At 39.7% G+C, this 16,437-nt stretch overlaps 1 protein-coding gene across 3 annotated transcripts in view; it reads left to right on the top strand.

Annotated features, from left to right (window-relative positions):
* Positions 1–3,162: 3,162 nt before the first annotated feature.
* CARF (calcium responsive transcription factor) overlaps positions 3,163–16,437 on the top strand; it is a 34,741-nt gene continuing 21,466 nt past the window's right edge. Inside the window, exons 1-8 of one of the 3 annotated variants that reach the window (XM_035899076.1) lie at positions 3,163–3,381; positions 4,355–4,477; positions 5,438–5,710; positions 6,827–6,947; positions 7,367–7,417; positions 9,765–9,894; positions 10,985–11,069; positions 15,499–15,688. In XM_035899076.1, the coding sequence (XP_035754969.1) occupies positions 5,501–5,710; positions 6,827–6,947; positions 7,367–7,417; positions 9,765–9,894; positions 10,985–11,069; positions 15,499–15,688 (787 nt within the window). In that variant the 5' untranslated portion in view covers positions 3,163–3,381; positions 4,355–4,477; positions 5,438–5,500. Of the gene's footprint in view, positions 3,382–4,354; positions 4,478–5,437; positions 5,711–6,826; positions 6,948–7,366; positions 7,418–9,764; positions 9,895–10,984; positions 11,070–15,498; positions 15,689–16,437 lie in introns of those variants that run through there. The other 2 variants (XM_035899077.1, XM_035899078.1) reach the window with 2 other exon arrangements.

Here is a 16,437-nt window from a genome sequence, read left to right as displayed (position 1 = left end):
TTGCCCCCGCGGCGGTGAGTGGTTCCCCTGGGGGGCTGCGGCGTTGCTGGAGCCGGTGAGCTGGTGTGGGTGTGGGTCTGTGTGTGGGGGGGCCTGTTCGCTCTGCTGATGGTGCCGTCCTGGTGTAATTCGGGTTGTGCTGCTTTGCGCGTAAAGCGGCGCATCAACAATAAACTTCCTGGTAGAAGCAATAAGCCCAACGTGCAGGGGGCTCTCAAAAAAGCTGTAAGTGAATTTGGTTTTTTGGGAGAAGGCTGCTTGTGTGAGTGCCTGCTGTATGCTTGTTTATCTGTCTCCTTTTCCCGCCTTTTTGACAGTTACTTGTGGCCTCTCGGGGGAACAGTTGAGCTTTCCCTGTGTGGTAAGTCCAGTTGGGGCAACTTGTTGGAGCGGGCAGGTATTGAGTCTTTATGTTTTGTGAGACTCTGAAATCTCCTCTGTTTCTTAAGTGTATTTAAAAGACCTAACGTTGTTTGTCAATGTAATTGGCACAGGTGCGTTTCCAGGTACTTGTGCTAGCTACACAGAAGTGATTTACTTGAAAAACCTTTTTAAGTTGGAATCCCCAGATCTTCTGAGCAGTCTTTACATTGTCTGCCTGCACTTCCATGACAGTAATAAGCTAAATCTCAAACCTGGTACAAGTTAATGTGAAGCTAATTGTAACTCATGTACTTAGGGGTATCACCATATCCTAGTTTCCTCCCTGTTACCTTTTGCTGTAATGTATGCCCTTTATAATGGTGGTAGAGAAATGTCATCAGAGGTGGCTTTTTCAGATAGAGTGTTTAACTGTTGTAAGCTATGCAATTATCTTAAATATTTTTATAAAACTTCTGAAACATTTACTGGAAAACCCAAAAAAGATTGTTGGTGAGGCATTCAACTGTATGTATTTCCTGTCAAGAAGTATAAATTAAAACCAGAATGGGGAATATTGCTGTTGGAAGTGCTGAAAACATGAACTTGCACAGTCAAGCTTTGATTTTTTTTTTTTTTTTTTAATGGGTATGCATTGAGGACTTGAAGCTTGAAAAATGTAGGATTTCCTCCTTCCTGCTCCAACAGAGTACTCCTAGCTTATTATCACAACAGACTTAGGTGTTTTTAACAGGTTAGGTTTCTTCTTCTCAGAACTGAACTCTTGCAATATTGACTCAGTGTTAAAATAATTATCTCTGGGATATTGAAAGACAGTCCTTCCCTTTGGGATCCAGCTGTACGCTGCCTTCACAAGGAGGCCTCGTAACTGAGGGAAGGCAGAAGCAAGCCTTCAGACAAGGCCTTAAAATTATGTCAGGCTAGAACAACTAACTGCTTTTAGTTGGTGTGTATAGGTATTACCACAGAATAAAGAATTGGGGGCAAGAAAATACAGAAATCTAATACTGTGCCTTAAGGCAGAGCGGAGATGTGACTGGTCAATAATAGGATTTTAAAGTAATGCTGGTTTGACTTTTCTGTTAGTGCCTTTAAAAGTTTGTGTATATAAAGAGTCAGTATGTAGGCTTCTGGATTAGAGAGGCGATTGCACCTGTTAGGAGAAAGGTTAATCTCAGAGTGGGCATTGAAATCCTGTTCCTGTTGAGAGCACCCAGTATTGTGCAAAATGTGTCTGGGGATGACAAACCTAGTATTGCGAGAGGTGCCCCTGGCTTTGTCAGCTGTGTTATCACAGGAGTTCTCGATGGCTGAATTAACGGAGATCTGACCTCCTGTTGTGTTTTGCGAAATGATCTTGAGCTATCAGTGCGTTTGTCTTTGGAATTGAACCACTGATGGCAACGTGTAGGCTAGATTGCAGTGTGTACTGTTTGCTCTCTTGAAGATCCTGTCTGTGAGACCCTGCATAAAATGCTCATAATGGTTATCGTGTTTGCCTGCGCTAGCAATTTCTGTGGCTGCTTGCTGGCTTTGTAGAGTTGAACCAAAGATAGCAATGGCCATAGATTTCCGTTGATTTTGAGCAAAGGGAAGTCAGTGGACTTCATGCAGAGCAGCCCACAGAGGGGTTTGGGTGGAGCTGCATTAAGGCTAAAGCTGAGGCATGAGGAGCTGCCCATTTGGTGTGTGCCCTGAGGATACAGCTGTCGGTCCTGTTTTACACCAACATTAAACTCCCACGTTTCTCCTTCAACCTGTTGATAAATGTGGCATCCGTTAGATTGGAAATTTTTGTGGCGCTTACGTACAATGTTTATGAAAAGAAGAGATACTTGTTATTTACTCATATGTGACAAAATACTCATATGTATATATGTATACAGGATTTAACTGCCTCATTTGGGAAATTTGTTAGCAAAATATATATAACTATAGAATTTCTTAACAATATATGCACTTGTAAGTACCTGTAAAAGTATGTTTCTTTAAGACAAAAAAAAAAATCTTTTTTGTTTGGGGTTGCACAGCACTTGGTTTAACCCTCCAGGTTTCATTAACCTATGAAGTTCATTGTCCAGAGTGATGTGTGTGCCAATGGTTTGCCTGGGTTAGAACAGTGATTGGGCAAAATCACAGGGCAAAAAATGTACCATGAGCATTTTTTAAACACAGATAAAACTTCAGACATTTCTGGGCTGCTTATAAGAGGAAGCTGGATATGTATCACTGTATATTTACCCTACTGCTGTCATTTTTTCCCTGAGCTTTATTATTAACCAGTGTTAGATACAGGATATTTGGCTACTCGTGCCGTTAGTCCGTCCTGATACAGCTGTCCTTGTGTTCTGTACTTGGGTTCCAGCACGCTCAGGGTACATGCCATCGGTATCTCTGGAACAAACTTCTTCAGTTTATCTCAAAGAACTAAATGTGCGGCTTTGTCAAAACTGGCATATCCTCCTTATATCTTTTAAATGAGGGGAAATGCTTGAGTGATGATGAAATTTAGTTTTCTGTCTTCTTTTCATTTGCTGCTAACATGCTTCAGACATTTAACTGAAGCATCTCATAATTGTTCTCAGATCCAAAGCTACAAAGTATTTGGTAAATTTGAGATAACTTCATTTGGAACTTGGTTTGGAGTGTCATCACTTGAAAATTGAATGGAAAAATAAATCTGCTTTAGATTAAAGTATTTAGTATACTGAGCATATGAGCAGCTTAACTTCACAATGTTGTTTGTATCAGCAGGATGCTTTATTCAGCTTCAAAAGCCAAGGAGATGTGGATTTACTTTGCCTGTGGTCCTTTATGTCTTTGCAAAGCAAAATAAACTTGTGCTTCCAGGGTTGTACATTTCTTTTCAAGCGACTCTCTAGCCTTTTACTTCTCCTTACTAAAGCTGTTAACAGTTGAAATATCACAGCCAAGAAGGTCCGTCTCAAGGAATTTACTGTGTGGTGTAGTGAAGAAGATATAGTGAAGAAGATAAAGCTGGTAGGAGCCATATGCTAATATAATGCTGCCTGTCTTTAAAATAAATACTGAAGGGAAAAATGCTGAACACCTTTCCCCCTCCCTCACCCCAAACTGCAGGAATTAAGTTTTCTTCTGTTCAGTTTCGCATATTATGTGTGTAGTCTAGTATATATGTACTTTAGTAACATAGGGTCCAAGTTAATTTATCATTTTTCTTGCTGCTTATGATTGCTCACTGCTTTACAGGGTGTACTGTCTGGGTGAAAGCCTTACCTTGTGGATGTGGCAATTCACCAATATTCTCTGTTTGCTTGGAGGTTTATAGTGCGCAACTGAGCTCCTTGGAGTACTTGTTTTTGGGATAGGAAGTGCCAGGAACTCTTGTCTTTTTGTCTTTCGTCACATGATTAATGCCAAATTTGGTTTCAGATACCTGGTGTTTTTCCTGCCCAAAGCTTACTGCTGTAGACTAACAATAGAAATTTTATTTCATTGTGTGTTGTTTTATAACCCTTTAAAACAAATGTAATTTACTTCAAGATGGCTGTATCACGGAGTTGGATAACGCAAATCCTGTCTGTTGATTATGGAAGTAGATGACTAATATTTTTGTAAAGCAGTCCTGGCATATCTTTAAATATCAAGTGTTCTCTAGGTGTGTATGGCTGTTAGTTGAATGCTTGGAGACATATTTAGTTGAAAATCATGAGAGTATGTATGTGTGTTTTGTATCTGTGTGTGGAATGACAAGCCAAGCAAATTGTCTTGTACAAGAGGCTAAACTATACTCCTGGAGCAACGCACTGAAATTTTTCTGCAGTGAGTAATGAAACGATAAAGAGGCAAGGATTTCTTGAGGGCTTTGCTGTTAGCTTGCAACGGCGTTAGAACTTGTAAGACTAAATTCATAAGACCGAAAAAAACCCTGCAGTAATGTCTTGTCTGAGGCTGAAGTGCAGAAGGCTGAAATAAACTTTTGTAACTGTTTCAGGTCATCTTGTAATGGAAGAAAATGGAGCTGACCATGGCATTGCTATGGAAGGATCTAACGATTTGTTCGTAGGCAACTGTAATAGTACAGGAGAGTCAGAAACAAATGACCGTTTTTTTTCAGGTGAGGTATGAATGTCCTGTCTTTGTAGATGCTTTCTTTACATCCTCTCTGATGAATTTACAGTGTGGTATTTCATCAATGTGTTTTTTTCCTTGCTTTTATAGTCTTATTTGGCCCAGATCTGACTTTGTGTGGTATTTCATCAATGTGTTTTTTTCCTTGCCTTTATTTGTCTTATTTGTCTTATTTGGCCCAGATCTGACTTCAATATTAAATTTAGAAACATTTTTCCCTACTCTTTGGATTTGTATTGGCCAAATGACAGCCTGACATGATATTTTACACAATGGCTGCCTATTTTCCATTATTTTTACATGTTTAATATTTGTGTTGTCGGAGTTTCAATAAGGCAGATATTTGCACTTAAACATTTACATTTAAGGAAAATGGGATGTGCTGTAAGACCTTGATTCTGCGAGCTTGATGAGAATAAGGTCTGAGTACCTATTTTTTGAGACTTGCAAAATCTGATTCTTGGTCTTGCACTGTAGTTCTTGGACTTGAATTGGTGCTTTTGTGTTGCTTGTGTTTCTTCTGTGGTAAAGAACTAAGAAAGCATGTAGAGATTTTTGTCTTCGTAGCTAAATGCGTGTATCTAAAGGCCAAGTGGAATAGTATCTAGGATTTCTTTTGAAGTCAAATCAAGTTGGTGGATGTTTACAGTTTTGGCATAAGTTGTTTCAGTTTCTGGGTAGACTTGAGATGTTTTAAAGTGATGAGTGCTTTTGGGGAACAGATTTGGGGCACAAGGGATTTTCTTTCCCTTTAGTAGAGAGACTTCGTTCTAGGAAGCAGAAATATGAATATATTTTCAGCATAGAAACAGAAAACAAAAACTGAACTGCTAGTGTTAACTAGTAGCCTCTTGATCAGAAGGACAAGAGTTCTGTCCCAGTATACAGTACAGCACACTGGTTTTAAATGTTCTTTTTCTTTTTCTTTCTTTTTTTTTTTTAATAGAAATTGCTACTCAAGATTAAAGTACATTTTACTGGTTTTCCTCTGTGAAAGCATCTAACCTGCATGGATTCCAGGGATCCATTGTTTGGACAGAGTGACTCTCCCGCAGCCTTGCCCATTGCAGTACACCTCTCGGGCAGTTCTCCATCATTGGCTGCGCCTGCGCGGCCACCCCAACCACAGCCTCACTCTGCAGAGGAGTTCCACCTGGTAGACCAGACCGGGCAGCCTCTCTATGAGCTGCAGCCCCTAGGAGGGCCCAGTGCGCCCGTGGTGAGTGTGTCTGAAACAGGGCAGGTGGTGTGTTCACAGATGGGGGAGCGCTCTTAGAAGAACTCTTTTACCTGGTGCTTGTTTGTTGTAACAACAGCTGACTCAGGCTTTAGCAACAAGGTGAAACTTTTCAGTGGTTCAGTTCATGTTTCGTTTGCCCTTCCTCAGGTAGGCAAATCCTGTCTCCAGCCATTACTAATTTTATTAAACAGCTTAGGTCTTTTCTCATTATCAAGCCTGGATGGTTTTGTTTGAGACTTCTCATACTTCTACCACTGCTGCTTTCTCTATATTCCTTGGATAAGTGTCTCTGTGGTTTTTTCAAGGGGGGTTTGAAACATTAGCAATATGCTAACCCATTATGTCTCCTCTTCTCCCCCCCCAATTAATTTGCTTAAAAGATTGCTTTGTAATTCTCAATGCTTATTTTGTAAAAAGGTATCCTCTCACCCAGAGGGTTTGGTAGGCATGTGTTGCACTGGCACTAAAAGACCGTTCACCCATTTAAAGTGTAATAAATCAGGAACAAGGTGATATTTTATATTATTCTAGATTTTATAACGTTGTTGGGAACAAGTCCTTGGTAATTATGGGAAAATTTACCATAAGGAGTTGTTTAAGTTTTCCAGAATTCTAGGAGATTGAATTTTTTTTTTTTTAAGTCCTGGACCTTTTATTCTATCTGCTTTTGCATAAAATGCTGCCCGTAGAGGTCAGTTTCTTAGGAGTAAAGGTCAAAATTTTTATATGTTATGATTAATTCTGCCAGCCTGTGAATGGGGTTACAGTGAATCCAAATATGAATGGCTTTCAGGTTTTTGGTAGCTTTAATAATGCTGTTATAAGTTTCAAAAAGTGATTTATTGTAGAATCCCGTAAGGTGGGTTTTTTTTCTCTCTTTTAATCAATTAAAGGGTTATTCTAAAAGGGGGAAAATAATTTTAAGAAATTGACAGTAAATAGGCAGTTTCCTTATTATGTGAAATCAAGTTAATTTATAGGCCCTAATTCCAACCAGAAATTTTCCTGTTCTGGTAATAAGCAAGCCCAGTCGCGCTGCATGATGATCACCATACAAACTAGTGCCATTCATGCTTTTGTGTGATTGCCTTACAGATGATTGTTGCCAGCCAGTCAGAAAATGGACAGGTGCTGCATGTCATTCCTTCTGCCCAGCCAGGAATGGCCCAAGTGATTATTCCTCAAGGTCAGCTTCTGGATGTGACCAGCACGCAGGGTGAGTTTAACCTGTGGGACTTGAGGGTGTGTGTTCTAAGCACGTCCTGCACAATCTCTTTTTAAGCACCTTGTTTGTATGTGTTTCCTTTCCTTAGTCAGTTATAAGACAAAAATAGATACTTGCAGAATCTGCTTTCTGATTATGAATCTCACACCCCACACACCATGTTTTCTGTTGGACAAAAGCCTTATGAAATAAGAGCTATTATGCTTATTTTAGATACGTGATGGATAAATTGAGATATCAAGCGGAAAGCTGGTTCTTGCCTTATTTACCATTAACAAGGATATTTGTGCCAAGTCAGACAGCTGTACTGTCAGCTTCAAATTTTCACTGTCTGTTTACTTCATTTTGAATGAAGTAGTTAATTCATGTAATGCAGATAGAAGAATTAATGTTATTCTGGTCTGTTCCAGAGATCACTTGTGTTGATGCATCTTTTGTGAGGCCGGGAATGAAGTACATAGGTAGAAATTCAGTTTCCAATGAAGAAAATGAGATGTAACTTCCACTTCATTGCTAATTTTTTTCCCTCAGTGCGTTAACTGTCACATTCTAAGTATGTGGTGAGATGTACAATTAGAAGTGCTGATTTTAAGCTTTTCTTCAGAAGAGGGACATACTGAAATCTGAAGGCATTGATTATCTGCAAGGCTTGCTGGGTGGCAAAATGTACTAGTTCACATTTGCAGAATAAGACTGAGAACTAGGTTACCACATTTTTGCATTTTCTGTACATAATTCTCAAAATCTGAGCAAATTCTCAAAATCTGAGTGCTAGCGCCCCTGTGGAATGAGAGGTCAAAGGTAAGACTGATAGAGTCCTGACGCTGGGTGGATAGAAAAAAAAGAGTTGGGATTCAAGTCATGTGCCAGCCTCTTTCACTTATAGTTGGAATATGGTTTCATGAGGCTGCATTGAAAGGGTTGCTCCTGTCCTAATGCTGATCCTTTCCTCCCGCTCCACCTGCTCTTGCAGGGGTAAAACCACCATTTGGTTACAGTGTAGTCTTACGTGACTTCAAGCTGACTGTGAGCCTTCACTTACTAAAGAATTGCTGCTACTTTTTTTTGTAGGCAGTAAGTTGCAATGCTGAATTGTATTTTTGTATTCCCTTTTTCATTCTACATGGAGCTCCCTGTTTGCAAATAGCTCCATTTCACAGTATTTGAATATGTGTTCTGCAACAGTGCTACAGGGGTTTTTGTTTTTGTTTTTTTTCCTAGAGATTTACTGTGTAAAAGACTTTGTAGTTATTCGATCTTTAAAAGACAGTTAGGAAGACTTGTCAGTGGTTTACTATGGAGATTAAAGGGGAAGGAGAATGGACTGTCAGCCCTTGAGTTTCACTTCCCTGCAGGTGGTGGTAACACATGAAAGGACACAGGCTTCAGAGTAGACCTTGGTGTATTAAGGGAACGTCTATGTAGAAGGAACCAGTGCTCTCAGCTTTGAGCCAGAGTGATGTTGCTCTGAGGTGCACAGTTATGAATCCTCTGGCATAAGCTTTCTAGCGGAGTGACTTCTGTACTGAGTCAATAGCTTATCTCTCTCCCTTGGGATGGGGGAAAGAAGCTTTCATAATTGAAGGGCAAAAATCCCGCATCTAAAGGGAGCTCCCTTTTCTTTACCTTGAGACCAAAGTATCAAATATCTGCTTTCACAGTTTCCCATTATGTTTTTGTTTAACTCTACACACAGGCTTCAGTCTAACAGTATTTTTTGGCTTATGGATGCTCCCTGTTATCAAGAAAGGCTAAAACATTTGTTCTAACAGCATGTCAGATTCAATTACAAGAAGCCTGGTTTTGCTTGTTGTCGTGGGTTAGCCCCAGCTGGCAACTAAGCACCACACAGCCGCTTGCTCACCCTCCCCTCCCACCCCCGGGTGGGATGGGGGAGAGAATTGGAAGAGCAAAAATAAGAAAACTTGTGTGTTGAGGTAAGAACAGTTTAATAATTGAAATATTAATATTGTAATAAAAAGGAAAACAACAAGGGAGGAAGAGAGAGACAAAACCCAGGAAAAACAAGTGATGCAACCACTCGCCGACTGATGCCTCACCCGTCCCAAGCAGCGATCACTGCCCCGCAGCCAACTCCCCCCAGTTTATATACTGAGCATGATGTCATATGATATGGAATACCCCTTTGGCCATTTGGGGTCAGCTGTCCTGGCTGTGCCCCCTCTCAGCCTCCTGTACACCTGGCAGAGCATGGGAAGCTGAAAAAGTCCTTGCCTAGTGTAAGCACTGCTTAGCAACAACTAAAACATCAATGTGTTATCAACATTCTTCTCGTACTAAATCCAAAACACAGCACTATGCCAACTACTAGGAAGAAAATTAACTTTATCCCAGCTGAAACCAGGACACTTGTTCAGGTGTTCTTTTCCATGTACAAAGCAGTATCGTAGTCTCCTTTTTTTTTTTTTTTTTTTTCTTATTTTAAAAGCAACCAGTGTGTGATTTGCAGCCAGACAAAATACTTGTGCAGTCCTATATGAATTTGTGGAAATGTAAAGCAGAGTAATTTACGAGTTCTTCTAATTATTTGCTTTGTTGTTGAAGGATTCATTAGCAGTAGCATGATTACCACAGTCCTTGAGTACAAACAGCCTTATCAAGTGTATCTTCATATGTGTGCCTGGAGTTTGAGTATTGATTCACAACTATTAAACTACTTTACTATCTAGAAATCTTACCTCATATGTCAAAGTGCTTGCTTTTTCAACGCACAAGTTTAATCATAGGTTGTCATTTCCCCATTCTGAGTTCAGTTATTAACTAGGAGGATGTTTTATTTTTGCAAAGATGTCTCGGAAGAGAAGTGTGGTGATGGGAACTTGCAGACTGTGGCCGTGGCTGCTATAGCAGACAGTGCAAGCAGTTACATTCTACATCCACAGGCATCTCTCACCGTATCAAAAAAAACAACCGCCAGGTAAGGTCAGGAGTTAAAAGGATGAGCAATCATTTTGATCCAATGTTAGTACTGCCTTTTTTTCTTGCAGTTTGTTTTTTGCAATGGTTGTCACAAATTACCATTGAATAGAGATTATGAACCCTTAGTATTAGTGAAATATATGTAGCTAATTGTGTCTGCAGGCAGCTTTTTTATGTGCCAGAGCAGTGGAAAGAAGTAATTAAAGCACCTCTATTCCAGAGATAGTTGGATGTATTCTGACCAGAGCAATAGGGGTGCACAGTGCAAATTACTGAAATTACTCCAAATAAACAAACAAAGCCCCCCAAAAAACCCCGAAGATGACATTTGTTCTGTGGACTGCAGACTGACTTCGCAGTGGTTTATGCTCTTTTGAAATAGAGATGTGGACAAGATTAGAATAATCTCACTATGGCACTAACTATATATATTCGAGAAGCACTTGAAGTGAAGAGAAACGGTTTGTGAATGGATAATAATTCACATACTAAATAAAATATTTCTGGAAAGAAGATGTATTTGTATGGACAGGAGGTGATGCACTTGAGTTTTGCAATAATAAACATCGAGTAAGCATTGTTTCTGCCATAGGATTTAAGGAATGGAGAAACTAGGTACTTAAAATAGTTATTGGAGCTAGTTTTCAGTAATTTAAAATATGCTAAAATGTACAGCATTTAACAAGTGATTGATACTGGTTTTAATCTTTAGCATTCTAACATCAGTCTAAGACAATTATCAAGAAAATCAGCTCGCCTGTTTCACCACACTTTATCTGTTGTTGTCAAGGAAGAATACTGTGAATAGTGAATGCTCAGAGGTCTGCTTGAATGTAGAAAACAGTGGGGGTTTTTTTTTATATTTACTTGCATTTACTGTGAATTATTTTTAACAATTACATAGAATATGGGGAAAATGAACCCCAGGTTTTTAAGGCAAGTTGATAAAATATCTGGGTTTGATCATATGCTGTACAGTTATACATAATGCACTGATTTGATATGTTACCTGTAGTTTAGACTAAGCTGTTGCTTTCATGGATGTTTGTATAGATTTTTACTATTTATTTTTTTTTTTTATTTTTCAGGGTAGTGGAAGATCCCTTTCCCAGCCCTCTCCAGCCATTGCCGCCAAATACGCCTGCATGGGCACGCCGTCTCAGGAACTGTGAGGTGGGCTGCAAAGAATTCTGACTTAACTTTTCATCATCTGGATCAAAGATACTCATCCTGTTCCGTGGAAGGAATAATGTTCATAGTTGTAAAAGTTGTGTTCAAGCTTCCTGGTATTATGAAATATGAATATATGAATATTATGAAGCTGGTACTACTAGCACATTGAAACACATAAAATGCTATGGAATCCCTTGCTTTCTTGGGAATACTAGAAAAACTGGCCATCAACAGCTCCTGAAGCAAAAAATGTGCTGCTGAAATCTTGATGCCATACAGTGCTGGGAAAAGCCACTGCTCCACACTTTTTGTGCTGTGTTAGAGTTCACTCTCGAACTACAGTGCAAGCTCTGCTGTCTTCTGCTCAGCAAACATTTTTTGTTGCCCTTAGTGATCCATTAATTAAAGAATAAAATTGCTTTTGTATGGCCTAAGTCTGCAACTGTTCATATTAGTTTGTACTGTCACTTAGAAATCAAAATCCATGTGACTAGCCAGGGTCAAGTCTGGGACTTAACAGAGCACCTTAATGTCAGTGTTTTATTAAGGATTTCTGGTTTAGGTGTTCTCATAGATTTTTTTTTTTTTTTTTTTTTTTTTTTTTTTTTTTGGTACCAGCATGGTTACTTGTGTTTTTTTTCTCTTTTCTTAAAAAAAATGCTCTGTCTTTATTCCCAGTGATGGCTTTTGACCTAAACAGAACTCTCTCTTTATTTGCATGTTGTTAGATGTCTGCAGAACCGTGTTGGTGACTGAGATGATATCAACAGCTAGAATGCATCATAAATCATTTGAAGGAAGGGGAGATGGGAAGATTCTCGAGAGATCACCTACCCCTTCCTCCTACTACCAGACTTTTCCTGATAGATGTTTATTTTACTTTCTCTTAATACTTTTTTTAGAGGAAAACTCATACTATCTCTAGCTGGTTCACCTCTTTAGATATCCCTACAATTTGAGGTTTTTCCTATTGGCTTGGCCACGGATAACTGGAAATTGCAGTTGCAGGGACTTAGAAATGGAATTTCTTTCTGTATCCAGTTAGAAAAATACTTAAAATTTACTAAATATATTAATCTATTCCTCTTTTTGTTATATGCCCTTTATTTCATATAAATGGTATTTTCCACTGTTATATCAACTTAAGAATTAAGAGGTCAGAAAATTAATAACACTAATTCTTCCATGGTGGAGATGCTGTTTTCACAGAACAAATGAGTCAATTCAAATAGCCAGTTAGTTGTTCAAGTTCAGTAAGATGTATAACCCCTGTAACTGTGTTTTTAGCTCTATGTGGCATACTTCCCTGTCGTAACATTGATGTAGCTTATCTGAATCATTTATTATTGGTTTCATTTTATAGGAGCACTTGTATTATGGTCTATCTGAATCTGTTACAAGAAATTTTACCTGCTGTGTTTAAAATCCACAACAGTAGCATTTGTAGAAGAATTCTTATTTTTAAAGAAAATTAAATCAAAGTAATGTCTGTTTGAATGTGTTCTGAGGATATAAACAACAGAACTATTGCCTGTATGCAATGTTCAGCAGAACTATTGCCTGCATGCATTAAGCCTCCCTGTTCCTTTAAAAAAATTATTTTGTTGCTGTTCTCCCTGCAGTGAGCCCATCCAAGGAGGAATAACCCAAATTCTCTTCTTCCTTGTGTGTTATCAGCAGAGCTGCTTTGCTGAGTTTGTCAGTTACACAGCTTAAATCCACTAGAGACTGCTAGGATGCACATGCCTTTTCATGGGCACAGACTAGAGACAATGGGATTTTGAGGTGTCATTTATCTTTCAGGTGTGACAGTCTTGCAGAATGTTTTGTTACTAGAAACAGGATAGAAGGGTCCAACTGGTATTTGGAGATCTAGTAGAGGTACAGTTAAATATGGCAACTCACAATTCCACTCTTTCAGTTATTTGCCAGGATAGAAACAAACAGCGTGGAGCTCTGTGTGAATTTCACAGAAGATGCCAGCCGGTGAAGCTGTGGCATAGCCTCGGTTCGTGCTGCCAATCGTATATCCCAGGGAGCTGGCCAAGTCTGAACAAGGGCAATGACTCCTTGGCAGTTAGTACTGCAGGCAAACACGGAGCAGTAAAAGCTGCAGCTGTCCAAAATTAGCACTGAGCTCTGTATTTGGTGTTGATTCCCTGACTGCCATAAAACGTTCAGCTTACACTTGCTGTGCATAGACAGCCTCTGGTATCCCACTGTTAGTTCCTTAAGGAAAACTGTAGTCTTGATATGTGTACTTCAGTGTAAGCTTTTATGTACTTGCTGAGATGAGGCCAGGGGAGAGAGAAGGAATTGCTCCTTTTTTTGTCTAGAAGCTTGGCTGGAGTTACAGGGTTGGAAAGTATCAGATTTCTTCAGGGTCATTATATTGTTAATAAAAAGTAGATTTTAAATAATAAAAAAAAAGTTATTTTCTATAATCTGTTTAGTTTTCAGTGGTCTGATCAGAATGCGTTTCCAGTGTGCAGCAGCATACTGAAATAGAGTGTAATTAAAAACTGCATTAATTAATCAACTGTACAAGCTGAGTTAATTTATTTGTGTGGGGCAGGTGGTATCCTTTGTCCATTTGTTCCTACTTGGGAAGCTCCTAGAGAGCAGGGATTCTATATGCTATATGATTTTCTTCTTCTCCTCCCTTTCCACCAATTGTGGGAAAATGATCGATCTTGCACAGAGGTAAAGCCAGAACAGGAGACGGTGCCTTAACTGTTATCACTGCTTTTCTGGCACAACAGTTTTATCAGTCGTCTTTCATCTCCCTAGAATAAGGTCAGCAACCTAGTTATAGTGACAGGTACAAGATGTGGAAAGAAAAATGCTGGTCATGCAGTATTCGCTGTGTGGAGTGGTACTGTAATCCCTCTTGCAAAAGAAGGCATCCCAGGTTTCTGTAAAGAAGGGACTGTGGTACTTCTCGTGCTGCTTCGCTTCTCCTGGACTGTTCAGATCAAGTTTTGGACAGGATTGTTGTTATTATTTCTGGCTAAACAATTGCCAGCTTCTCTTTCTCTCCACAGCTGTGAGAGTGCAGCCTGTGTAGACTTTCTTGACTGCTGGTGCAGTGTGCTTGCAGTGCAGTGAGCTGCTGAAGTGTAAGCAACTGGTATCTCAGAATGACTCACGCAGCCAGTGCATACATAACCCTCTGCTTTTGGGCTTGCGCTAGCAGCAACACCGTGCTGGCCCAGTTCATTCACAAGGAGTTAATTTGTTCTTTGTTGACTTCAGGTCTTGCTAACGACAGACATTTTGTTTTTCTTAGGTGGCTATGTGACAGGTTTTATGCAGTCGTCACTACAGTATTTGTGCGATAATAAACTTGCTGCTTTTGTGGTCAGTGTTATTTAGACATCTGGCTGCTCTGTCATTGAAGGTGGCAAAATAGATCCATCAGACTTTAGTACTTATTCACCACGCGTTTGCCCCACAGATACGCTGTAAGGCTGAACTGGCAATCTGCTCTGAGTGTTACTTCCAGCTGCTTGGTCAGCCTGATCCTGAGCTGCATATGAACAGAAGTGAGCACAGAGTTCTGAATTCAGATGGAAAGCTCTTCTCTGTCTCAGTGCTTTTGCTGCTTGCTGGCTGGCCCTGGTAGACCAGCACTGAACCAGCTGTGATGGCTATGAGTAGCTGAACAGCTGTCGCAGGGGATGTTGCAAAGTCAGCAAGTTGTTCATGGGTTTGGGGGTTTTTGGTTTTGTTTTTTTTTAACTTTGAGTCAGGTTAGATGCAATATTTCTGGAGTTGCCCAGAGCTTAGCAGAGTTCATTGAAATGGTCATCAGTTTGCACACGGCAAATCTGGCACATTATGTTTGTGTATTACATTGAGAATCAAGAGTGCCTTGAAGATCGGGAGGGATATTATGTGGGACATTCAATTCAAAGTTCATGCACTAAAAGGGTGAGGTAGTTACTGGGGGTACGAGCAGGTATATTCTGCTCCAGCTCAGTGCAGCGTGTGTGTGTTGAAGTACATGCGCAGACATTTTTTAGTGTTTCACAGAGCCTCTGTGGAAGTGAAGTGAAAATGTTCACTTAAGACAAGTTTGTCTGGGAGGTGACTGCAACTGAAGTGTGTGTTGGGGGAAACAACAGGAGCGAAGTTGTCCTGTGGAAATCAGAGTTGGCAGTAACTAATCTTTTCAGGGGCTCTTGGTGTACTTAGGGTCTTGGAGGGCTGACAAACCCTTGATCTCGGTGGGGACTGCTCTGGTGTTAGATCCTACAGTAAATCTATTTGTGAGGGTACTAGCATGGGGAAAAAAACCCACGAAATGCCAAAAATCTGAGCCTATGTCCTCACCTGCCAGAGTCCCTGACTGCTTTAGGGTTTTTTGTGTAATGTTCAGCAGTCAGCTGGGTGAATAATCTTATTATTTCACCTCCTTTCCATGCAGAAAATTGGGGACTCGTACCGCGGCTATTGTGTGAGCGAGACAGAATTAGAGAGTGTTCTAACGCTACACAAGCAGCAAACACAAAGTGTGTGGGGGACGCGCCAGTCTCCAAGCCCAGCCAAACCTGCCACACGGTTGATGTGGAAATCTCAGTATGTCCCATATGATGGGATCCCCTTTGTCAATGCAGGTAACTAAACTTTTCTTTTAATAACTACTTTCAAAATTTCAACATCAGTTGCCAACTGGCCATAAAGAAGGATCTTTAAGGTGTTCTTAGTGTTAAAAAAGTCAAGGCACAAACATAAAAAAAGAGTAGCTTGGGTGACATGGTCTGAAGGAGCTTGTTTCCCTGAAACCACAGGCTTATGTTTTGTTGTGATTAATTCGTTTTGTTCTTTAGAAAGAAATTAGCTATGTACCCTTTGATGGGGGTTCTTGTGGTGAGATCTTTACATGGAGGTCCCATCTGCTCTGTCGGGACATGAAAGTTCTCATAAGGGTAAGAGCTTGTTTGAGTATTCTTGCCTAACTTGGAGATCCTTTGAAGAGTTTGTTACACAGGAGCCAATAAACTATTTAAATGGCACCATTTAAAAATATGAAATACATTTTAAAAGCAAAATAAACATCAGTGTACCTCAGCAGACAGATTTATTTTTTTTTTTTTGTTAATGAATGCAGACTTCACAAGTTGGTAAATACTTAGCTCATGGAATGCATATGTGAAATTACTGCAAATTCATTCAGATGTGAAATGAACAGGTTTTAATTGTTACACAGAGACTATGAATGACTGGAATGTAGGTTATGTGTTTGGGTTTTTTTTTTTTTTTTTTTTTTTTCTGTAAGTAACTGAAAAAGTAAAACATTAACACCAGTTTTAAACTTCAGCCATAAACTGTGAAGTATAAGAAAGCTAAGAACAAAGCCAAAACA

This window comes from Egretta garzetta, unplaced genomic scaffold (assembly GCF_000687185.1).
Source record: "Egretta garzetta isolate BGI_Z169 unplaced genomic scaffold, ASM68718v1 scaffold297, whole genome shotgun sequence".
In the NCBI taxonomy this organism is placed as follows: domain Eukaryota; kingdom Metazoa; phylum Chordata; class Aves; order Pelecaniformes; family Ardeidae; genus Egretta; species Egretta garzetta.
Note: the sequence above shows the minus strand (reverse complement) of the source record. Positions and strands in the feature narration are given on the sequence as shown.